The 23,151-nt window shown below is 53.2% G+C and overlaps 9 protein-coding genes across 9 annotated transcripts; 5 read left to right on the top strand and 4 right to left on the bottom strand.

The window, feature by feature from the left end:
- Window positions 1–259: 259 nt before the first annotated feature.
- Window positions 260–1,805, top strand: PG998_006278 (MFS general substrate transporter; the record flags this gene model as incomplete). Its single annotated transcript, XM_066873096.1, has 3 exons — window positions 260–442; window positions 496–807; window positions 831–1,805. 3 exons carry the CDS (start codon window positions 260–262, stop codon window positions 1,803–1,805), a joined length of 1,470 nt encoding a protein of 489 aa, XP_066733193.1.
- A 576-nt stretch (window positions 1,806–2,381) lies between these two features.
- Window positions 2,382–5,179, top strand: PG998_006277 (small s protein-like protein; the record flags this gene model as incomplete). Its single annotated transcript, XM_066873095.1, has 2 exons — window positions 2,382–4,331; window positions 4,409–5,179. 2 exons carry the CDS (start codon window positions 2,382–2,384, stop codon window positions 5,177–5,179), a joined length of 2,721 nt encoding a protein of 906 aa, XP_066733192.1.
- A 1,464-nt stretch (window positions 5,180–6,643) lies between these two features.
- On the top strand, window positions 6,644–7,786 carry PG998_006276 (uncharacterized protein; the record flags this gene model as incomplete). Its single annotated transcript, XM_066873094.1, has 3 exons — window positions 6,644–6,834; window positions 6,895–7,089; window positions 7,279–7,786. The coding sequence occupies 3 exons, from the start codon at window positions 6,644–6,646 to the stop codon at window positions 7,784–7,786; spliced, it is 894 nt and encodes a 297-aa protein (XP_066733191.1).
- A 1,268-nt stretch (window positions 7,787–9,054) lies between these two features.
- Window positions 9,055–9,699, bottom strand: PG998_006275 (uncharacterized protein; the record flags this gene model as incomplete). The annotated part of the gene is made up of 1 exon (XM_066873093.1): window positions 9,055–9,699. The coding sequence occupies one exon, from the start codon at window positions 9,697–9,699 to the stop codon at window positions 9,055–9,057; it is 645 nt and encodes a 214-aa protein (XP_066733190.1).
- A 693-nt stretch (window positions 9,700–10,392) lies between these two features.
- Window positions 10,393–12,876, top strand: PG998_006274 (apses-domain-containing protein; the record flags this gene model as incomplete). The annotated part of the gene is made up of 3 exons (XM_066873092.1): window positions 10,393–11,894; window positions 11,958–12,232; window positions 12,293–12,876. The coding sequence occupies 3 exons, from the start codon at window positions 10,393–10,395 to the stop codon at window positions 12,874–12,876; spliced, it is 2,361 nt and encodes a 786-aa protein (XP_066733189.1).
- Window positions 12,877–14,493: 1,617 nt separating this feature from the next.
- On the top strand, window positions 14,494–15,144 carry PG998_006273 (uncharacterized protein; the record flags this gene model as incomplete). The annotated part of the gene is made up of 3 exons (XM_066873091.1): window positions 14,494–14,576; window positions 14,637–14,708; window positions 14,787–15,144. 3 exons carry the CDS (start codon window positions 14,494–14,496, stop codon window positions 15,142–15,144), a joined length of 513 nt encoding a protein of 170 aa, XP_066733188.1.
- Window positions 15,145–15,166: 22 nt separating this feature from the next.
- Window positions 15,167–17,641, bottom strand: PG998_006272 (FAD-dependent isoamyl alcohol oxidase; the record flags this gene model as incomplete). The annotated part of the gene is made up of 3 exons (XM_066873090.1): window positions 15,167–15,455; window positions 16,023–17,273; window positions 17,346–17,641. The coding sequence occupies 3 exons, from the start codon at window positions 17,639–17,641 to the stop codon at window positions 15,167–15,169; spliced, it is 1,836 nt and encodes a 611-aa protein (XP_066733187.1).
- Window positions 17,642–18,560: 919 nt separating this feature from the next.
- On the bottom strand, window positions 18,561–19,601 carry PG998_006271 (uncharacterized protein; the record flags this gene model as incomplete). The annotated part of the gene is made up of 4 exons (XM_066873089.1): window positions 18,561–18,919; window positions 19,052–19,435; window positions 19,486–19,528; window positions 19,584–19,601. The coding sequence occupies 4 exons, from the start codon at window positions 19,599–19,601 to the stop codon at window positions 18,561–18,563; spliced, it is 804 nt and encodes a 267-aa protein (XP_066733186.1).
- Window positions 19,602–19,950: 349 nt separating this feature from the next.
- On the bottom strand, window positions 19,951–20,813 carry PG998_006270 (fungal-specific transcription factor domain-containing protein; the record flags this gene model as incomplete). Its single annotated transcript, XM_066873088.1, has 3 exons — window positions 19,951–20,532; window positions 20,597–20,701; window positions 20,751–20,813. The coding sequence occupies 3 exons, from the start codon at window positions 20,811–20,813 to the stop codon at window positions 19,951–19,953; spliced, it is 750 nt and encodes a 249-aa protein (XP_066733185.1).
- Between the last annotated feature and the right edge of the window lie 2,338 nt (window positions 20,814–23,151).

Here is a 23,151-nt window from a genome sequence, read left to right as displayed (position 1 = left end):
GTGGGTTGCATGATAAGCATTAATGCTTCATACCCCGGCTCTCTGCCCGGCTGGCAGGGGTATCGAGCAGGTCTCGTATTCGGCGAATCGCCCGTAGGGGTTCTTTAAGAAATTTTAATAGATAATTCATTCGATGACTAGATCTACACGCATCCTTCCTTTGCTCTCTCCTTTTGTAACGCTCTACCACCTGTTGCATCTCTAGACACCCTCACTCGTTACTTCCCGTCGAAGAAGCTGTGCCCCTAGCCGATAAACCATGGACGACGATGTGTTCTCCGTCTATACTCGCTGGCAGAAGCGCCTCATGATTGTGGCCGTTTCGCTATTCGCGCTTCTAGCCACCATGGCGACAAGCATGTACTATCCAGCCCTACCGACCGTGGCGAGCGATCTGGGCGTGACCGTTACCGAGATCAACCTGTCAGTGACAACGTTCATGGTAAGCAAACCCCTCTGTTGGCTGCTGCCAGTTCAATACTTCTATGTCGGAAGGTCAAGCATACTGAAATCACCAAGATCCTCCAAGGCATCGCTCCCACGTTCGTCGGCAGTTTCTCAGATGCAAGTGGCCGTCGCCTTGCCTACATCGCCTGTTTCGCCATATTCCTTGTCGCCAATATCGCACTGGCTCTACAGAACACCTACGCCGGCCTACTTGCTCTGCGATGCGTCCAGAGTGCCGGAGCCGGGGGCATGATTCCACTCGCTAGCGGTGTAATTGCCGATATTGTCGAGCCTGCTGAGCGCGGGTCCTACATGGCTTGGGCAACAGTCGCGCCAGTTTTTGGGCCTGCCCTGGCACCTGTACTAGGGGGATCTTAACCCAGTATCTGGGTTGGCATTCCATTTTCTGGTTTCTGGCCATTGCCGACCTCGTGCTTGGGCTCCTGTTCTTGTTTTTCTTCCCCGAGACGAACCGGAAGCTGGTTGGCAACGGATCAATATTGCCACCAAGGCTCAGTCGCCCGCTATGGTCCTGCTTCTCGCAGCGAGGCAAGCAACGAGAAGGTGGGATTGACCGAAAGCCCACCCGGTTTCCGAATCCTTTCTCCATCTTGAAGGTCGCACTGGATAAAGAAGGGGCCGTCGTGCTGGCGGGAAATGGCCTGATCAACCTACTAATTGCGGGCGTGATGACCGGGCTTTCGCAACTCATGCGTAGCCTTTACGGGTTGTCCCAGGTGCAGACATCTCTCTGCTTCTTGGCGTTCGGGGTTGGCAGCGCCATCAATACCGTCATCACCGGGCGTCTGCTAGACCGAGCCTACCGGAACACCGCTGCTAAGCACAACATCCCCCTCAAGACGGCCCGTCGCGACCCGAACATGCCCGTGGAGCACGCACGCCTCCAAGTCACGTGGCCACATCTCGCCGCTGCCGTCGCCGGCCTCGTCGGATACGGATGGACGCTGAACAAGCCCACCCATTTGGCAGGCCCCATGGTCTTCCTCTTCGTTATCGGCTACGCCACTACCGCTGTAGCGCAGGCCCTGAATGCCCTCATGGTGGACCTCTTCCCTCAAGACGCGGCCACCGCTAGTGCGGCGAACAACCTGGTCCGATGCGGCTTGGGCGCTGCCATCACGGCGGCAATCCAGCCCTTGACCGACGCCGTTCATCCCGGCTGGACCTACACCATTTGCGCAGCGCTTCTCTTGTTCATCATTCCGTTCTTCTTGGCTTTGACTCGGCTTGGGCCAGGCTGGCGCTTGAGTCGCGCTGAGAGGGAGAACCCCGAGACAAAAACAGCAAATAGCGTAGTACAAGTGTCACAAAGCATGCAGGGAAAGGCTTCAGACTAAGAGTGGCACTGCCACTTCATCGGCCAATCTAGCAACATACGAGAATGCCAAAGTCCCTCATTTCGCACATGCCCTGTTTTTGGCGCAATCTCCGGAGGTAATGGCTTGCACTGAGGAATTGCGCATGTTGTGGTTTCAGGCTACAGTGTGCCCCCTTTCCGGAGAGACTGTGCGGTGCAACTGTTCACAGTGCTATCTTCGTACCGGTAGCTGTTGCCATTGTTGCTTATTTTTCTTTTCACGAACAGCGAAGTAAGCACCAAGCCAGATCGGGACGTTTACGAGTGACACAGATGACAGGGGCGGCGTCACAGCAGGCAAGTGGCAAGCGATAATTGATGCGTGCTACTTCCGGACTGTGGCCAATCGCAGCTCCCCAGCTGCCACGCACCAGGTCAATGTCGCCAACTCCCCTCTTCTGTAGTGGGCGATTGATTTCGACGACCATTCCACGTCTTTCCCACATCCCAAGTGCCACATCATGGCGGACCAGCATTCACAGCAAGGCCAGGACATTGGGGCAGATGCCGCGCCGGCTACCGAGTGAGTGGGTGTGCTATTTTGATGTTGAGCAGCATGACTAAGTCTATCACTTCAGCCCCGCCGTTTCCGCCCTTGCCGAGACGTTTGCGGGTGTTCAAGTCAACACTCCGGAATCGACAGCGGCCCCCCGACACTGCAGGCCCAGAAGCGAGCATCCCGACTGCTTCCGGCTCACCGCAGCATGTACCTTGGTTCAACGAAGGCGTCCTCCAGCATTTCATCCTTGAAAGCTTGAGGTTCAAGTCTATGGATTTCCGAGCCCAGGACATTGAAGAGGCTCACGGCACATCATTCGACTGGATATTCAATCACCAGGCCAGCGACTCCCATCCAAACTTCTCGGAGTGGCTGGCAACAACCAAGCATGGATTTATATACTGGATCACTGGGAAACCCGGCTCTGGCAAATCGACTCTCACCCGCTACATTTCGGGCCACCCGGAGACCACACGTCTGCTCCGGGCCTGGGCCTTCAACAAGCACATCATGACCGCCGGGTTCTACTTCTGGACCAGCGGCTCACAAGAACAGCGCTCCCAGACCGGACTTCTACGTTCACTCCTATTCCAGCTGTTATCCGCTAAACCTTATCTGATCGCCCAATGCCTCCCGAATCTATGTGAAAAGCTGGCCCCGATGACAAGCAAAGAACGAGTTTCCACCACAATCGAATGGTCCCTCTCGGAACTGATGGACGGCTTCTCCATCTTTCTCAGCAATGGCCTTACGCACACGAAACTTTGCCTGTTTGTCGACGGGCTGGACGAGCTTGAGGGGGACCACGAGGCCATCATCAGCTTTTTCCGGGGCATGACTGAGGGCAAATCAGCTGATCGAATCAAGCTGTGTCTTTCATCGAGGCCTTGGCCCGTGTTCGAACGCGCGTTCGAGTGGGTGGTGCCCAACTTGAAGCTGCAAGATTCTAACTTCGAGGACATGTTCCGCTACACAATTGACAAACTGAACAGTAAAGATACAATACACTTCGCCATGGTGGACGATAGGGATAAAGCTCGGTATTTAATTCAGACGCTTGTTGAAATGGGCAATGGCGTCTTTCTCTGGGTGCGACTGGTGGTGGAAGACCTGATCAGGCGCTTCGCCGACGGAGGCAGGGTGAGGATTGTTGACATGCTGGATTATGTCGTCGATTTACCAACGGAGCTCGATAGCCTGTTTGAACTGTTGGTGTTCGGCGGCCAAACAGAGCACGACACAGCAGAGACGTCGCGCCTGTTTCAGCTGGTCCGCGCCCGAGAAATCGTTGCAGACTTTGTTCAGGATGAATCGGCTACGTCGCTCTCTCTCGTGGAGCTGGCTTTTGCATGCAGCTTTGAAACTAACCGTCACGGACTCTATGCAATCAATGGCAGACAAATTGATTTGGCTGCATTGAGTCTCGGCGTGGAACAAGAGTCGGAGCAAAAGGCCATGCAACGATGTGCCGATACTCGATCTTGGACCTTGATACATTCGCTCGGGCTTCTGCAAGTTCACCACCAGAGCGGCCGCGTAACATATATCCACCGTACACTTCGCGACTGGCTCCTCCTGTCTCCAGGTAACGAAGTCTGGGACCGTTTGGAAGAGGCAGGTTGGATCAACTCAGTTGATGGGCCTCCAGGCAAAGATGGTACGGATTGTTGGGACCCGCACCGTTGCTTGCTACGCTCCTATATCCTCCAGATGAAGCACCCGGTCCACGAGCCCGAACAGCATCGCCGGCTTGACGAGTGGTACCCAGGCATTGTCCTGGCGCTGACCCACGCCCGGCACATGAAGTACGATACCCAAAAGCTACACCTGCGGCTTATCGGCGAGTTAGAAAGGACCATCTCTTGCCACTGGCTCTGGCGAGACTATGCGCCGACTGACCACTGGGCCATCAACTCATTCGGGACGTACGAGCAACGGCACGGCAACAAACTCGTCTTCCACAACGCTTACCTCGCCCTTTGTACCCGATTCGGTCTGGGACAATACGTGATTGAGACGCTTGATCAGACGGCGTCGCCCATGAGTGACGACGATCTTTTTTGGACTTGGACTCTGATGAGGAGTCGCCCGAGAGTACCTATCGTCGTGCTTTGGACGCTGAGGCGGAGGAGATCGAGGATGCCTATCATCTTGCTTTGGGCGGCTGGGGGGAGCCGCTCGAGAGTGCCTATAGTCGTGTTTTCGTGGCTGCGGAGACGTCGATCCAGCGTGCCAATCAACGGAAGCGGGCCGCTGAGGCGGCGAAGGATATTACAGAGGAAACCCCACTACTTCACCGAGCCCTGGAGTTCCTCTGCTCGCGTCAAAAGACCATTTATCCCTTGTCAAGCCTATCCTTTGTGCGCCAGCTGCTCGATCGCTCGCAGAAATACGCCGCGAACCCGCAGCTCTCTCGTCTCATCGGCGGCGTGAACGCGCCGTCGTGGTCATCGCCGCTGCTCGCCAAAAAGGATGTCACGACTTGGATCATGGTGCTCCGCCATCTCCGGGACGCCAAGCGCCGCGGCTGGATCCAGCGCTCCGATGTGGATCCGGAAGGGTCGGAGAGGTGGACGGCCATTGTGCTGAGTCTGATCGAAGACGGCGGCGCGGACCTGGATGCGGTCGTGCCTGGGGATGGCTGGGACCCGGAGACGAGCGCCAAAGGGGTCCTGGGACGCGGAGGGATGCTGGACGAGTTAGGCAACGTCTGGGTGGAAAAGAGACTGGTGCCGTGTTTTGGGGATGCCGAGGGGGCTACGCCAGCAGCTGGTACATCAGCGGCTGGTACCGCTGAGCAGTCTGAGCGCAAGCAGAGTCGACTTGAACACATCTTTAGATCATCGACCGAGTGATTGGTAGGTCGCTTATCAACCGACAATCATGATAGACCGAGTTCAGATACATCCATATCATTAGGATCGCACTGAGTGGACATCAGTCCAGTTACTACAATAATGTCATATGGTTTACGGCAACAAGTAATTCTTCTCTTGTAGCCCCTCCTGGACACTTGAAAAAGGCTTGCGTGGCACAATGGACCTTAAGTTGACATAAATCGAAGGATCAACAGCTGCGAACATACTGAAAACACCTGACCCTGGAAAGGTGCCGGCACTCCAAATCAAGAGCGAGACTTTTGAGCTGACGCAGCCTTTAGGAAGGAAAGCATAAAAGAGTGGGTTGGTTCAAAATGTGACTATGGCTGTACAGCAGCTGATTCGACTTTTTATACTCTACCTGCCTGTAGCCATTGTGACGCACTGGCCCTGCTACACTACTATAAGGGCTGGCATCAGCTACTTAATAGTAAATAGTGCGCTCTAGACACGTAGCTTGCGTAACTATCAGTTGGCACCTGCTTCACTATGGCATGCGGCTCAGATGTTGTCACCAACAACTAGTAAAAAGGGCAATTTCAGTGGCAGTTGACCCCGCCTCGTCCTCACGTATGGAATCAAGAGCATGCGCATCGGAACCGAGGTGGTTATTTGGTCAAGTGCATCGCTTTATGTCTTAGGCTAGCCAACGACTAATGTGAAGTTGCAACTGATGAGACGCGTCAGCGTAACTTGAAATTTGGGCGGCCCCCAAGAGGAGACGGTGGTTTCCTTCCGGCGTGAGGGGCGAGAAGAGAAACAGGGAGGTCTGGCCAGGCCCAGAGGCCTACCAAGCGTGCAACCAAAGACGGTGAGGTGTTCCCCCTCTAGCCTTTCTGGGCTGGACGGCTCTGTTAAGATGTAAGATGATGTGGTAAGTGAACAGTTCGAGGTTAGCTGGGAGCAAACGCCAAACTCAGCCTCAGCGGAATGAGATGACATCTTTATAAGGCCTGGAACGCTTAAGCTTAACACGCCTACGCTTGCATATACATGGCGGTCGCGGGAATGGGCTGATGCCAGTGGTGCTGAAATGGGCAAAAGGGGGAAAGGCACTGCAATCTGATTGGTGAGGAGTGGTTGAGATTCGTGGGTGCTAGCTCTTAGCTCGTCTCGATAGGGTAAGCAGGACGACACTAAAAAGGCTTGGTTGGGACGGTCGTTGGGCTAGAACAGACGAAAAGGTCAACTATCGCCGTTGCTAGTGCAAGTTGGGACTAGAGTCATATTCCATACCAGCTGAACATCTGGTCTGGATTAGGGAGCAAATGGCTAACTAGATAGCTTCAAGAGGCTGAGGCTTTATTATCGACATGTATAATATGGCCGAACCTCTGTTGGGATTTGTTCTCGATCAGCCATTCTTCCAAGAAACGCATTCGTTTGGCCTTTCACGCTCGTTTGATTTTCCTATCCAGGTGCCAAATTTTCCTTTCCGCCATGCACCTCCTTACTGTGGCAAGCCTCGTGACCGGGGGCCTTGCCTCGGCCATTTCCACGTCCATAAACCCCTTTGCTGAATATGCTTCTCTGCATTATGGCATCGTGGAGCGGCGCATCGTCGTACCGTCGACCGTTTCCGCCGACTCCTGCGGAAGCTATGCTACGGTGACGGTCACCCCAGCAGCAGTGTAAGCGGAGAGACATGCACCATCGACACCTCACGGCCCCTTGCTAATTTACCTCGGTAGGACGGTGACCAGCTCGGCTTATGACACCACAACTGCAGAGACCGTGACGACGACCCAGGTCTCCATCACCGAGTCCACGCAGGAGACGACACAGGTCACGACCGTCACCTCGTTCGAGACCTCGTTTGTGACCGAGACCACAACGGTTGCCACTGTGACTCAAGTCGCCAATAAGCAACGCAAGAAGAGAGGAAAGTGTGTCCATAACGCGTCTCCTACCTCTTCCTCCTCCTCATCCGCCGCCGCCGCCGCCGTCTGCACCACTACCGTTACGGCATCGGCCCCGGTCGCGACCACGACCACGACCATCACCGGAAGCGCGACTGCCACCGCCACGCAGACAGTCACGTCCCTGATCGTCGCCACCACCACTGTCACCGTCAGCACGACTGAAGTGAAGACTACGGCAGTGCCGACCACCGTTTCTGCTACCGCCACGACTGTTTTGATGCCCCAGGCGACTCCCACTTTGGTTGTGAAGGCAGTTGGCGGCCGCGTTGATGGGCAGTATGTGACCCTCGAGCTATACGGTAACTACTACTACCAGCTCAAATTCACCCCGGATGTGTCGGCTGCAGCCCAGCTGTATGTCGACGGCAACGGGCGCCTGCTCAGTCCGGCCCACGAGGCCGACACATATGCCTACATCGATCTCCGAACGAACTACAACAGCCCATGGTTCCTATTCCCCGCAGCCTACGGCGGTTCCGCCAGTGGTGGTCATCCCGCGACTTGTCAAGTAAACGGCCCAACCACCACCGGAAGCACGGGATCGCTCACGTGCCCGAATGGCAGTCCTGACCAGGGCCAGTTTAGCGACGATGGGATCAATTTGACGACCACCAATGGGGCGCGTGGAGAAGTTATTACCTTGCAGTATGTGGTGGTGTAAATGAACTTGGACGCGGACGATAAGTACTGGGATTTGGACTCACTGATATTACTCATAATTTAATAGATATATAATTTGCAACTATGAGTCTAAGTTAGCGCCTTGATTTGTTAACTAGCTCGGCAGAGATTCCGTGATGGGATTGAAACCCAACAGTAGTGAATATAATACATGTGGCCGATGGCTTGTCTGCAATGCCAACCGTTTTATGACAGAAAGTGTTGGGTGCGCACCTGAATGTCTTCCTGCGTCGAACAGACTTATTACACTCGTGACGGCTGACGAGCTGGAAATTTTCTCCCTTTCTCTTTTTCTCTCCCCCTCCCATTCCTTCCATTCCCCCTTTTCTCTCATTCGATATCAAGGTAGTCACCACGGCATATAGCACCGAACAAGATGCCCTCCATCTCGCCGTAGAGGTTTTCGATGTGCTGAATGGTGAGCTCGCTGAGTAAATCCTTTTGCTACCAGCACAACGACACCGGCATTTTCGCCTTTGGGTATTCACACAAACCATCCACTTAGCAAAGTGACTCCCAATCCCCACATTTTGGTTTCACATCGTTTATTGGCAAGTCTCCCTCTTCTGACTCGTCAGGTAACGCCGTGAAGTCACCATGTGGTGTTCTGAAGGTAATCCAGTTGAGCCCTTGCATCTTGAGGGCATGTGCCACTCGCATGACTTGCAGATACACATCGTTGGTCTTGATTCCCTTCCGAGGTGGCCTTAAGGTGCCCTTTCCTGTCAAAAGCGAGTGCCATTTAGGTTCGAATCGGTCGATTCCTGCTCCTAGGGCTCTGTAGACGGTAAATCTAACCCTAAGTTCCTGTTCACGAACCTCCAAGCTCGATTCTAGATTGCAATGGCAAAACTCGCAGTTGTGGATCTGGGCTAGTCTTCCTTTAGCACTATCCCATCTGATACCCCCGGGGCATGGTTCGCATTTATTGTACCCAAAGTACGGATGAGTCCGTCCTCGGAAGAGGCGAAGTTGCTCAGAGAATATGTGGTCTTGGTAAGACAGAGTTGCTGAGGCCTGCACCCACCAGTTCCTCATCCCTGTCCGTATTGATGACAACGATGCTGTAAAGTGAGGGCACATGGCGATCTCGTGATGCCTCGTACGGAATCCAGGTTCACTGACGCCGAAGCGGATCTCCTGCTTTTGTAAGAATTGCCCTGAGAAGTACAGCTCACTTGACCACTCGTAACAGCCGTTGGGGCCAGATGAGCCCCCGCACGTGAGATCAGGGACTAGGATTGTGCTTTATTCCAAGCCCAGGCTCTTGATAACGCGGCGTGCTGTATGCAGGTGGTAAAAGGCGAGGTGGTATGGTACGGATGGGTGGATGGGCACGAGCGTCTTGCATGATGGAGGATCAAAGGGTAGGCTGCTCCCCCACACGTAGGAAGAGGTGACCTCTGCAATTCCCAGGGCCTTACCATGGATTTGCCCCGGGTAGTAGGGTAGATTGGGAATAAGCTTGTCGATTGCTGAGTATGGAGGCGGCACTTCGAAATTCTCATCCGGGCGTGGGCTTTGGGCGCCAAGTAACGTATGGCTTTTCGATGTCTTGTTGTTGCTCGTGGGAGGCAGTATTGGCGACAAACATTTACAGATCTTGGAGCGGAGTGTTTGGGCAAACGATGGCCTGGGCTTCGTAGCTGACGTATCAACAGAATTCAAGATACGCCACCGATATCCATCTTTCAGCAACTTCATTGGGGCATCGGGCGGAAGGAGCGGGTTGAAAAATAGATCTCGGTACCGTATTCCTCGGTCGGTGTGCCACTTGCAACCTCTGGTGGAGCTGCAGACGCAGGCTAGGTGGCCGTACCACATACCATCTGGACAATCCGGGTCAGTCAGGGCAGCTTGTGGTGGCTGTGGTGATCTGGTTTTCAGCGCCATGTTTGTGTTGGTTGTCATCGGGGATATCGGGTGTCGAAAGAAGTGTTGGAAGGTCGAGAGGAAACTCAACATTAACATGCTTAATTAAGTACTTAATTTATAGGTAGCGGAGAAAAGGGGTTTCTAGAGTTTATCCAAACACTGGTAGTAACCTTGATAGGTTCAACTTTATTAATAGCTTATTATCACTTCAATCGGAGTTCGGAACTATATATGCGCTGTTTATTAGAGAACATCCGACCATACCTCTACATATCCTATCTATGCCCAAGTTTCCGCCATCGATCGGCCATGGTATTCCTTTAATTATATTTAGTCTCTCCTTGTGGGATGTAACGTATGCTTATGTGCCACTTGTCGCCCATCTGCCACCACCTGTCGAGTTCTTAAGATAGCTACCCCTGTATATATATGATCATGCCCGGGTTTGATTGGTTCCCGTGGTTGTGCCCCTGAACACAAAGCTGACAGGATAAGCAGCGTCGGAGATACAGAGGTCTTGGCAACCCCGGCCCCTCTTCGGGTAAGCGCGCAAATGCGCAGGTGCGCGCAACACGTTCTGCGGCTGCGAGCCTTACGGAAACCAAAACCTTTCAAGTAGCGACTTCTTTCATGATCATTATCTGGCCGCGGCCGTCTAGGAAAATCAAATAGGGGTTTCCCTACTCTTTCTCTACCCCAAGGTTGTAAATCATGTCTTCCTTGGTCAACGAATCGACTAAACTAGATGTCGAAGTCTTCGGCATGGCAGCTTCCAACCTTCATGCGTCAGCCAAACCTGAAGCCATCGACAAATACTGCCCACAGCAAACGTCTAATAGCTTATCAATGCCTGCATCACTTAGCGAAAGCTCACAATATGTTAAGTCGCATCATCAAGACACCCACATCTCACATATCGCTATGGATACGATTGGTCAAGTAGCTCCGCGGGGTAAGAAGCCCCGAGTGACAGTGACTTTTTGGGAAGACGAAGGAATTCTGTGCTACCAGGTTGAGGCCCGGGGCATTTGTGTGGCAAGACGGGAGGATAACCACATGATCAACGGCACCAAACTACTAAACGTGGCTGGCATGACCCGAGGCCGGCGAGACGGTATTTTGAAGTGCGAAAAGCACAGACACCTTGTCCGAATCGGCCCGATGCCTCTCAAGGGTGTCTGGATACCGTTTGAGAGAGCTCTGGACTTTGCCAACAAGGAAAAGATCACCGAGTTGCTTTACCCTCTATTCGTGCATAACATCGCAGCTTTGTTGCCTCATCCAGCAAACCAAACCAAAGCGAATCAACAAGAGTATGATTCTGTGGGTCTTCCAGAACGCCAGTCTTTATGCCCATCCGAAAACTCATCTAACCGACCGGGACTGACCCGTTCTCACGTCTTTCCAACGCCGCCGACTAGTGCCTCTAGTGCCTCGAGTGTGAGAGTAATGGAAGCATCGGATAATTTTGCATGGAGTTCTGCTTATACAGGCATCAAGTCTGATCTGGATAATTCAAGAGGCAAGATACCGGTAACGACACCTCTCGGCACTCCACCGACTGTCCAATCTCCAGTTGCAGGACCGGTTGATAATGGCGGCGGCTCACCCTATTGGAATCACGAGCACGATCATGTCGATTCTGAACATTGTAAGGATGAACACCATGGGCAAGATCCCGCCTTCATGGAGGCAACCCAGAATCCCGGCATGCCAGCTGTCGGTTTGTCCCCGAGCCTGATTTCACCTCAAAGCGACAGCGATAGCGGTTCCTCAGATGGCGAGCCTGGGACTCTCAAAGGAGGGGAACACAAGCGTCTTCTTCTCGAACGCTTGATGGGCTACTTTTTCGAGCTTTTCTCTTCATGCCGCTCTCCTGGCCCCGTTGCTACGACTGCGACCTCTGGCGAAGGCGAAGGCACCACGTCAAGCAGGAGCACCGGGAGCTCAAACAATACACAACAAAGCTCTCCACCCAGCGGGACTGGGCTGAGAAAACCTGACCAGCGTCGTAGGAAGCGAGCTTTTGAAGACAGGAATGAAGACGGGGATGACGGAGATGAAAAGAAACCTGCCAAACGCACGCGGATGACTAACGACAGAGACACTCTACCTCGGAAGCTGGCGTGTCCGTACTTCAAGAAGGAACCAGGGCATTTCCAATTTGGGAGGGCGTGTTCAGGCCCGGGCTGGGATACGGTGCATCGCATAAAGTAAGCAAGAAAATCTAGGATGAACTCTCATAATGCTGACTCTAATTGTCTTTATCAACCCAGAGAACACCTTGATCGAAACCACGCCCTCCCGCTGACTTGTGTTCGTTGCTTTAGCGCATTCAAATCAGAAGGGGACCGTGATGCGCATATGAGATCACAGGAGCAATGCGAGATCAAGGAGCCACCACCACGTACACGTGGAGTTAGCCCCTCCCAGAGAGATCAGCTGAGATGCCGCCCCAAAGGCTTCAAGCAGATGAGTGAGCATCAGAAGTGGCGTCACATGTACATGATCCTGTTCCCTGAAACCGAAGAGGCGGATATGCCAAGCCCATGTAAGTGAGAACCGTTGTCCTCCGATCCTCACCCTTATAAAGCTAACAAGATAATGGCAGACTACGAGTACATACATCTTCATGATCCGGCGCACCCCGTGGATCCGATGGTTGAATACGAGGGCTTCCTGCGACGCGAAATGCCTGATCGTGTAAGGCATCAGCTTGAAGTCCGTATTGAGGATGCGTTAAACCCGATCGAAGAAGCCTTGAGGGGCCAAATTGTTGACATCGTTCGAGATGTTCAGCTGGAGTTGTTCCAGTCTTTCCGATCCTCCCTCAGGGACGCTCCAGGAGCTAGCAATCATGATCAGGAAGCTGCCACGATCGAAACGGCGAGTTTTGCAGAGCAGATTCAAGGAACGGGAGGTCCGGATGCGCCTACTCTGGAGCCGAGAGATACTGGCGCAGGAGAACCACATGAATTACAGGCACGAGACTATTGGGAGGAGCAACTGCAGGCATATCGGCCTGAACCAGCCTTCGACTTGGACTTTCTGGGATTTGATGGCGAACTTTTTGACTTCAGCTCACTATCGAATCCCCCGATGTTCCAGGACTCAGCATATGGTACCTTGTCTACGACGACACAGACGGAACACGGCGGAGATCCCTTTCCCTGGGAGAAGCTATTTCACGCCTAGATTGAGTACCAAAGTTTCTTTGTTCGTGTGTTAATAAAGCCGTATGTCTCTGATAGTCTGTCGATTTCGAGCTCCTGCAGCCCCCGTCGGAGACGCTCGCCCCCATCTCTCTGTCTTCCATATACTCCCTAAATTCTGTAGTTTGAGTGCCCATAGATACCATACAGCATACGACTTTATTCAGTACGGGTCCCGAATTATATCTTTATCTAATCATCCGGGGGCGCCGAATACTAGACGACCAAAAGTACTTGGGGAGGCTTACTTGAAAGGTGGCAGTGCCTCCCCACCATATCGCTGGCCGATATCGGCACTCAGGCCCAAGTGGCTAGGTATAGAACTTAAATTTCTCATGAACCGAGTAGCTCCCGTTCGCCCGAGTCGTGACGTCTCGGTGTCGTCTGGGGGCGGTGTCGGCCACGTCAGAGATTAAATTAACGAGTTCAGGAGCCTCTCCAAGTGGATTATGCGGAGGGAAGAGCATCGACAACTCAAGATCAGGGGGTAGTAGCCTTTGCCGCATTAGGTATCGCGTGGGTACGTGACAGCGGTTCTGTTCCCTACTCCAATAACACCCTTTATAAAAGAGTTTTCAGGTCATTGGGCATAATGGCCACTTGGTTGCGTGCGCAATCTAAAGAGTCACACATAAGGTTTTGTTTCCGTTGAGATCATACCTTCATTGAACAGAAGAGCAAAAAAGAAAGAATAATAACCCCTAACCCCCTGACCCCCTAGCCCCTTGCTAGCTCAGCACTAGGCCGTGCCGTAAAACAATGAGGGTATCGACTGGTGAAGACTAGCTAAGATTAGCGGCAGATTGCTATTGTTTCCATCTCCTTAGGCCATGGGCCACGTGCGTGGACTGCGGGCGGCATGCGGAATACGGCACGGGGGCGGGGTGTTTGACAGGGACAAACAACAAACAACATGGGGCGGGCGGACGATCTGCTGCGTGTGCAAGCCTATTTTAATCTAAGGCTAGCCTTACGATCAATCTTCTTGACACATGCACGGTACCTGGATATTAATTGCTCCTCCACCCCTGCTGTTCTGGCAGCTCCAACCTCAACTCTACCTTGATCAGACTACGTACATCCTCACCATCGTAGTTCGCATCTGCTGCATTGACGCTCTCATGATGGTAGCTAAAACACAAGTGACGAAACGGTGACGCGAGTCGAGAGGAGGGCAACGAGCAGTGTTTTGTGTATGCGTTGTCATCTAAGCCTGGCAAGGCTGCAGATTAACTCCGGAGGACGCGTCGCTTCCCCGGCAGCATCGGATAGAGTAGGACAATACTGAGAAGGTATGGTAGCAGGCTGGGATTGCGTGCTCCCGCCAACTGTGTGAGTGTTGGCCCCGTGTTGTAGACGAAGTATTTGCTGGATAGCGACGAACTTCTCGTGATGCGTATAAAGCTTCCTTCTCTCCCAGACAATCTCTTTCTATTTTCTCCTCATCACCTACAGTATCAACAACCACAACAACCACGTTCTCAACTTCACCAAATACCTTCTTTCATCTTTATCGTCTCTCATTACCAGACTTTGACACTCACTCCCACTTCTTCATTCAAGATAACTATCACTCAATCTCATTCTTTACTCTATCAACATGCAGTACTCCATCATCTTCACCTCGGCCATTGCCGCTTTCACTACCGTTAACGCGGCCCCGATTGAGCAGCGCACCCCTCAGTAAGTCTCCTTTTGCAAACAGCAATTTTCATCGTACTCTCACTTACATAGCCTGTCTAGGGGTGTTCTCGGCGGTCTTCTCGGAGACGGCGGCTCTGGTGGCAGCGGTTCTGGAAACGGCTCCAACAGCCAGTAAGTCTCCTCCAAGCCAGACTCTGCACCCTTCCAGAGTCTCTTAGGACTATACTGACTTATTATTTGCTCTGACAGCCCCGGTGGTGTTGGAAGCCTTCTAGGTGGCCTGACCGGCAGAGATGCAGAGGTCGAGAAGCGTACCCCTCAGGGTGTTCTTGGAGGCCTCCTCGGCGATGGTGGTTCCGGCTCCAACAACGGAGAGCAGGGCGGCCACCCCGGTGGCCTGGGCAGCCTTTTGGGTGGCTTGACTGGCAGAGATGCCGAAGTCGAGAAGCGCGCCCCTCAGGGCGTTCTCGGCGGCCTCCTTGGCGATGGCGGCTCCAAGCCCAGCAATGGCAACGGACAGGAGCAGGGCAGCCACCCTGGTGGTGTTGGAAGCCTTTTAGGCGGCCTGACCGGCAGAGACGCTGTTGAGAAGCGTACCCCTCAGTAAGTGCATCCGCTACGGGCTCAGCTCATAGCAAAACGTTTTCTAATCCATACTGTCTAGGGGTGTTCTTGGCGGCCTCCTTGGCGACGGTGGTTCTAAGCCCAGCAATGGCGACGGACAAGGGCAGGCCGGTCACCCTGGTGGTGTCGGAAGCCTTCTGGGTGGTCTGACCGGCAGGGACGCCGAAGTCGAGAAGCGCACCCCTCAGGGTGTTCTCGGCGGCCTCCTTGGCGACGGTGGCTCCAAGCCTAGCAACGGTAACGGAGAGCAGGGTGGCCACCCCGGTGGTGTGGGCAGCCTTCTTGGCGGCCTCACTGGTAGAGATATCGAGCAGTAAGATATTTAAATGTCTTATGGTAGGCTTCGATTCAACCACTCTCAATGGCTTTTCCTTCTGGGGGTGCTTCGGGAGACTTGGAGACTAGACATCTAGTTTTATGTGTTACGAAGTATTTCATTTGTATACAAGTTTTTATGTGCTTCATATCAGTCCGCTTGCAACAATCTTTCACTAGTCTTTATTGTAGGAGCAAATCCCGCTGTAAAACGTTCGTGTGCTGCTGGCACATTCTGACGGGCACTATCAATCCTAGATAGCTCGTTACTGTTCGCATCGTATTCTTTGGCAGAGGTTAGGAAGCGGCGCGACACAGGCGCTTATCCGCAGCCTCAACCCAAGCATCACTGCCCACCCCATCGAGGACGTACAGCACCGACTCCGGATCGTACTTCCGCTTCACCGCGAGCAGTCGGTCGTAGTTGGCGCCGTACATGGCCGCTCGCCAGTCCGGCAGCAAGTAGCTGACCTCGTTCATGTAGACACCCCCTGAGGGCCCCGTGGCGGCGTCCAGCACTGCCTGGACCTCGGTCACGCCTTCGACTTGGCGCCGTGCCATGTCGGCGGCGGGCGCGCGCGGGTCCCAGGCTCCTTGGGCAGGCAGATCAGAGCCGCGTCGCGCCACGCCGGCAAGACGGCGTTGTCCGGGTGCGGCTGGTGGCCGACGCTGATGGACTGGCACGCGATGGAATAGCTCGGCAGCCGGCTGATGTTCCGCAGCGCCGCCGTCACGCGCGCGTTGGCCTGGGGATCGCTTAGCACGGCCTGCGGGATCATGCGGCTCGCCATGAAGCCCGAGTTCTCGATGATCCCCTCGGGCAAGGGGCCGAGGGCGCGGCCAAAGTGCTCCAGGAAGCTGTGCGAGACGTGGGGGCGGTACTCGTAGTCGATTTCGCGCCGGGTGAGGTCGTCGAGAAGCGGCTTCATCAGGCGTTCCGTGTCCTCAGGGGTTGTATCGGGGATGGTCACGGTCCAGGCGTTGAATGTAGTCTCGGTGAGGCCGTAGACGAAAGAGTTGCCGCCCCCGCTGTCGCCGCCCTCGGCGAAGTCCGGCAGCAGTGCCTGAAAGGCCCCGACGGCGTCCCAGAAGGCGGCGTTGCCGACGCGGGAGTCGTTAAAGGCCAGCGTTCCGCCTCCGATGACGCCGCTGTCGCGGTGGACGCGGGCCGTCATGGACAGGACGATGGCGTAGTTGCCGGGCCCGCCCCCGCTGAGGGCCCAGTACAGGTCCGCATGCTCGTTGTCGGGCGTGGCGACTACGTGCCGGCCGTCGGAGACCGTGACGACTTCCCACTCGAGAACATTGTCCGAGCCGAGGCCGTGGCGGCTCGCTAGGATCGAGTGACCGCCGCCTTGGGAGTAACCCCCGGCGATACCAACGGTAGGGCAGGAGCCCCCTACGATGCGATGCCCCGTGGCGTTGGCGGCAGCGTAGGCCTCAAAGCCTTGAACTCCGGCCCCGATATTCAGCGCGGGTCCCTTGTAGTAGGACGAATTGTACGCCGGCATGAAGCTCGCCGACTTGAGGTGGTGCGTCCATAGGGAGAGGGCGCCGGTACCTGTCGAACGACCCAGGTAATCATGCCCCGTGTTCTTCACGACGAGCCGGATGTTATGGCGGCGGACAAACTTCAACGCGGCCCGGACATCCTTTACGGCGGCGTCTCTTTCTTCGGACACATCGACCACGAAGCTGGCATGATTGCCAAGGCCGCAGGGTGCCGACCGCGGCGCGAAGGCGTCGCACGAGTAGTTCTTGAAGCTCATGTCCATGAACTCGCCCGGGACCTCCATGCTATACCGCACACAGTGTTAGCCACTTCCAGGCAATCTAATACCAACGTAACCCAGGAAGGGGTTCTCGTACCGTGCCAACTTAGGGAAGTCGAAAGACTTCTGTAGCTCAGTACACGCCTCGGCATCGTACCGGCCATACGGGGCATCGTGGCAAACGCTCTCACGCGGGACGGTTTCGATCAGACGCCCACCGACTGTTTTGTTCAGATCTTGCCAGTCGTGCAGCGAGGGCCAATGGGCGTCACCAGGGAGAAGTCTGCAGGAGGAGGTCAGGCCTGGAGGAGTGGTAGCGCCGGCGGCGAGCTCTGCCGCCACGGCAATCACGCCTGTGGCCAGAAGCACGTGGTACCAATTTCTGAAGGCCATCTTTCATTACAATTGTAGCCAAAGGGAGAGAAAGTGGTGTTCGAAAACAAGCCGAAGTGAAATGGTGAGAAACCAGCATCCCCAACTTACCCCGGTGCCCGGTCCTCCTGCTGAGACATGGGCCGCCGGGCTTTGTAGTGAGATCAACGAATCCTACACCGCATCGCCATAGTTACAGGTTATACCGCAATCTTGACGAAAACCCCGCCCTTACTTACCATTTAAGCTCGGCACCGCAGTGCTGCGTGATGCAGCCGGGGTTCCTAGCGTACGCCAAGGAATGCGGAATCCGTCTAATCATGATACCCCTGAACATGCAACGATAAAGGCTATATTAAGCTAGACAGGCATTGCTGGACGGGGAAGCCTATTGGGATAGAATATAGAAAACGGAAGACAGCTAAGTCTATTCGACGAAGGCGGCATCTTTCCATTGTACCGTATGTCTCGCAAAGGCGGGGACAATCGCGATTGGCTTGTCACACGCGAGATTCAATTGTGACGGCGTAGATCTTCCGGGCTAGGACTGGAGAGCTTCCTGCGGAATGCATAAATGCTGAAGCCCTGCTACTCTTTCGAGCAGCATCTGGTGTGATCACCGGAGGTAAGTAATAGGTTCAAGAATGGTAACCTGTCCGTAGACGATTTGGTCAAATAATATTTTTATTGTTGAATTGATGTACGACTTTCCCTTATAGTATTGAATCCTGCTCCAAAAAAAACATTTCAGATGCCTTGAAATACTCTTACTGTGACCCAATGATACAATGACAAAACTAGAACGTAGAATAGCCTGGCGCCAATAGCTCTGGTAAGCTCCAACGGTTGCGGCATTTTAGATCATCACTCAGACGCTTAGGCAGTGCTACCAGGCGCTGTCGTATGCTCCTATTGTGGAGATCGGCTGCTCTGATTCGAGTCAAGGCTGGTGCAGGTCGCACGGTCGCTGAAAGGGGTCTCCAACATACTGAGCAGGGCAGCACCAATCTTTGTGTGGCTCAGGCCCGGGCCCGGGTTCGCAACTGGTGGAAGGCCTTTGCCGTCGCAGCTCGAAGTCAACGGTAGAGCCGCCTCCAGAGGACTTGCCATGCCATTTGTAATATCCGACGAGTTCGTACGCGACCATGGATTGTCGAGCATCAAATGGATCCACGAAAGTTGCCCATGGAATCGGGCCGCGACTGGGTCGAGACAACCGCAGAACTCGAGTACGCCAAGGCAGCGTGCGATGGCGGTCGCGATCGGTGCTTCCCAGCCCCAGTGTCCGCAAACCCTTTTCTGTGCGATATGATGTAACAGAATTGCACATGAAACATGGGCATGAGAGCTTCACAGTTAGCGCTGACTGGATTGGATGGGACACCAAAGGGGCTCACTCGTACATGATGAGCCAACGGCAATTGAACATACTCCTCTGCTCGAAGAGCAGATGCAATATCCAAGAGGATGTCATAGCCGCATGCACAGCCTCTTCACAATGATCTAACAGTTCTCGTACGGCAATGTTGTTCGAGTGTTCGCACTGGTTTCGAGCTAGCTGGGCGATGATGGGGCCATAACACAGCATCATGCCGCGGAGATGTAGTAGGTGGACGTGGCAACCGGACTGACGGATTGTCGTTTCCATTTGGAAGAGATTCTCAAGCCGTATCTCCACAGGTAGTTCGTCGTACCAAGCCTTGAGGCCATTCAAGACTGATTGCAAATGACGTGATGTGAGCACCCTGTTTGGTAGAAGCGACCGCACAACCCCTGCGTTTAAAGCCGCAACTTTGATCATTTCGTTTTGAATGGCTGCGAAATGTTAGTTTTACTTAAATATCTGTGATCTGAACGCGAATTACCTTCTGCGATGTTGGTGGGCGTATCAATGTCGGGGTTCGGGAACTTTTGAGATCGTTCGATTCCAGTTCTCCTTCAACGCTGGTGCGAAACTGCTCACCTGTATCTTCAACAGCATGCTGTTGTGTCCCAACATATAACCGTGCCTAGCGACTAACCAACTGAGTATTGTCGGTCAGTTATTCCTCCATAAGCAACCCAACTGCACTTACCTTGATAAGAACCCTAAAGTGCGCCATGCCTTCTGATATTGAAACCGCTCTACTTCTGGAACCCCCCGATTTGGTACCAGTCTATTGGAAAGGCCCCGTTCTGTATTTATGTTATCCCTTTTTAGCTCAGAAATGATGACTCCCTTCGAAATGTCAAGCTTCAACAAAAGATTGACTCACCAGCATATGTAATAGCCGAATCGGTGTCGCTTATGACGTTGCACAGGCAAAGCAACGCATAGATCTTGACGGCATCTAGGGGTCGCACTCTCGTAAGCCAGCTTCTAGAAGCTGGTGGGCGAGGGTATAGAATGACTGGAAAGATTGGGGACCTGTGTCGACGATTGCATGTCCGTGCTGGGCACCAACAGCAGCTACGGCCATCACACAACAGGTGTCGGCATCGTGCTCCGGGTTCTTGTTGTTGTTGTTGTTGTTGAATTGTCGGTAGATAATATCGCAACATCGTAAAATCTGTGTCTTGGAGAAAACATGGAATAGCTCGTCGCTGCTACTGAAGAACGCATCCACGTAGTGTTTCGTAAGTCCAGATGGAGGCAGCTCGACTAAAACCTGGCAACGAGTGGGATCTTCTGGGCTGTTCTCGATATATACTGGACCGATGGGTGGCTCCGAGACCGAATCCAGCTGACCGTCGCTATCACGCCACCTTTGTAGAAGTTGCTCAGCCTGCTCCTGGGACGAACATCTCAGTCCGTGAACGAAGTTTTGCAAAATAGCGAGGCGATTCGCTGCAGCCTCTCTCTTGTTTAGATCGTAACCACACCTCCGAAGTTTGATATCGCAATTAGCACATTTTGGACGGCCACCGTCACACTGTCATGCTGGATTAACATGTCTGCGATGACATCGCCACGTGAGATGCGGTAAGGGGACCAACTTTGATTTTAAGTCTTCGGCAGTCATGGCAAGCTCCAGTGACTCGTCGCTTCTTGTAGCTGGCTCTTCGGATTGAGTCGATATGCCCGGTTCCCCGGCGACCCGGCTGGATTTCACGGTATTTTCGCATCGAACTGATTTCTTTGGGACATAACAGTTCCAGATATCCAAGGCGGTCGCTGGATCATGACTTGGTCTTCTGGCCTGAGTTGACCCATAAGTAACCTGGATATTCATCATGGCCTTTTTCGGCATTGATAGGCATGTGTGAACTACCGGTGATACAGTAGACATCAGCGACTGGGAGACGGAATGATACGAGAAGAAAGAAGGGGCGTCCCTCAATACGCCAAGACAACTCAGACAAAATCGACACCGAGATTGGTCTGTCATTGGCGCGCTGAAGTGCAGTAGGGTGGCAACGGATTGATGATTCACAGGTGGTAGCTGAATATTCTCCTTTTGGTAAGTTAATAAGACGCAGACCAGACCCAGGCATGCCGATAACCATAAGCTCTGAAGTAAGCCCAGCTGAAAGATCCCCCATCATAAAGTTCCGTACAGTTGGTGTGGGGGATTAGATGCAGGCCAAACTGCCGAGGGCCGTTCTTTTTCACGTGAAACCCCATGGCTGGACACGGAGAAGAACAAAAGATACATCCAAGTTAAGACCGGGATTCCTCCAATATAGAGAAGGCATTAATATTACGCATATAACCAATCAGAAACGAATAAATTTGTGTGTAGCGGCAGGAAAACCGACCGGAGCCAGACATGCAAGGTATTATGTAATGCCATGACAGGTCGAAGTCAAATGGAGTAAAATGATTGGACGGTGAGAATCTCGCTTACTTCTGGAAGCTATGCCACAGATTGTTAATATGATCTTGAACCCATAGACATCTCTATACATTGACGGCTCTCGGCCTTTGTCGGCCGAGAATCCTGATTGGCTTCCAAGTATCATCAACGTTTAGTATCGCCCACGTGCTCATTGTCTCGAATAGGCAGAAACGGTTTGCGCTAAGAATATGAAGGTAATGTTCCGAATTGGCAAGGATAGGCTCTTCTCTTAGTAGGAGGTGCTAGGCAACGGGGGTTTGAAAAGACTCCAAGCGATCCTCTGGCTGCCTCCGTTGCGTTGGTGGATTTGAGATGCCAAATTTCATGCGGCACCGTAGCTCCCTCCTAGGGATGTACAACGACGCCTAGTTGAGGCTGTTCGACCAGGTACCTACTAGTCTACTCCCGGCCAACAACACCACGGGGTCGTGAGGAGGTGTATACCGTCGTAGGCAGCGCAAACACCAACAGACGAAGGAAACACTGGAATATCACGGTAGCATTCTGCGTCAGTGGCTGAACGTCGAAGCTGAATTCTCACATCGTGTGACACATCCAGCCAAATAGGGTCTGGAGGAGTAGGCGGGGTGGTCAGCAACGACAGGATAATAAGCAAGACAACTCAATCCCACGCCAGCCGTGCCGGAGTACCAGGACATAGAACACACCCTCACATGCGAGGTAGGGTTCAATAGAAAACAAAAAGGAATAGTAAAGTGAAACACCGGGTCAACAGATCTTTGACCGCCATTCATTAGATCTTCATTGACATTCGAGTCGCACTGTGCTAGACATACGAAACTATCTACTTAGCCAGGCAGATGGAACACTTAGCAAAGGCCCTTCCGAGCTTTTCGGGTTCCATTGGTACGCTGCACACTCTTAAATGTGAGTTCACGCCATCGCCGAGAAGCTGGCTCAACACATTGTCGAAGGTCTTGACACTTCACACATCTCACTTAGTGCGGGCCTAGGATACGTAGTAATCATTTTAGAGCTCATGGGCATAACCAGATAGTTTCAATAGTATAACAGAAAGACTTTGACAGTATCCCAGCTCCTTTCTTGCCATCCGTACGTGGTGGTCAAAGAAGTAACTGTGGGCGCAGTTCAAAGGCGCCCTTTCCTAATAGCCGTGGTCTTCGTGCTACAAATCAAATGACGCTCCGCTCTCTAGACTATGAGGAGTGGTTTTGGAGTTACTCGTTGTCTGATTTCAACAGTGGCTAAAGGCTCAAAACAATGAACGACGATCTACAAATCATGCAGCCTACGGTGTTGTGGCGAGGCTTTGGAGGTTATGGAGATAATCAATCACAGGCTTGGGAATGTATCATTCGAACCTGGCGAACGATTTGAATCTGCTTGAGGCAATAGGTCGGCCCAGCAAACAAAGCTAGGGGCCTTCACAGAGAGTACCTTCCTACATGCTGGTTGGAGGGTCAAGAGATAAAAGATATAGTTGAATTATTCCGTCCTCCAGAGAATAGTGAAGACATCCCGGCAACGAGTGGTCCGGCAGTTAATGATGTGGCCAGCAGCTACTCACTCAGCAGGCGATTTCCAGTGCCGGCCCGCTTCGCGACGATCAACCAAAATAATACATATTTCGCTTTTCGTCAGCTCACAGGGCTACTAGTTACTTATTTCATCTTCTGCTAAAGTTGATTGGCTGTGCATTTGATGATCAAGTCTTGGCCTCACGTCATCTCC

Source organism: Apiospora kogelbergensis (assembly GCF_038363985.1).
Source record: "Apiospora kogelbergensis strain CBS 113332 chromosome Unknown utg000003l_segment0_segment0, whole genome shotgun sequence".
Classification (NCBI taxonomy): Eukaryota; Fungi; Ascomycota; class Sordariomycetes; order Amphisphaeriales; family Apiosporaceae; genus Apiospora; species Apiospora kogelbergensis.
This window is presented reverse-complemented; position numbering and strand designations above follow the sequence as displayed.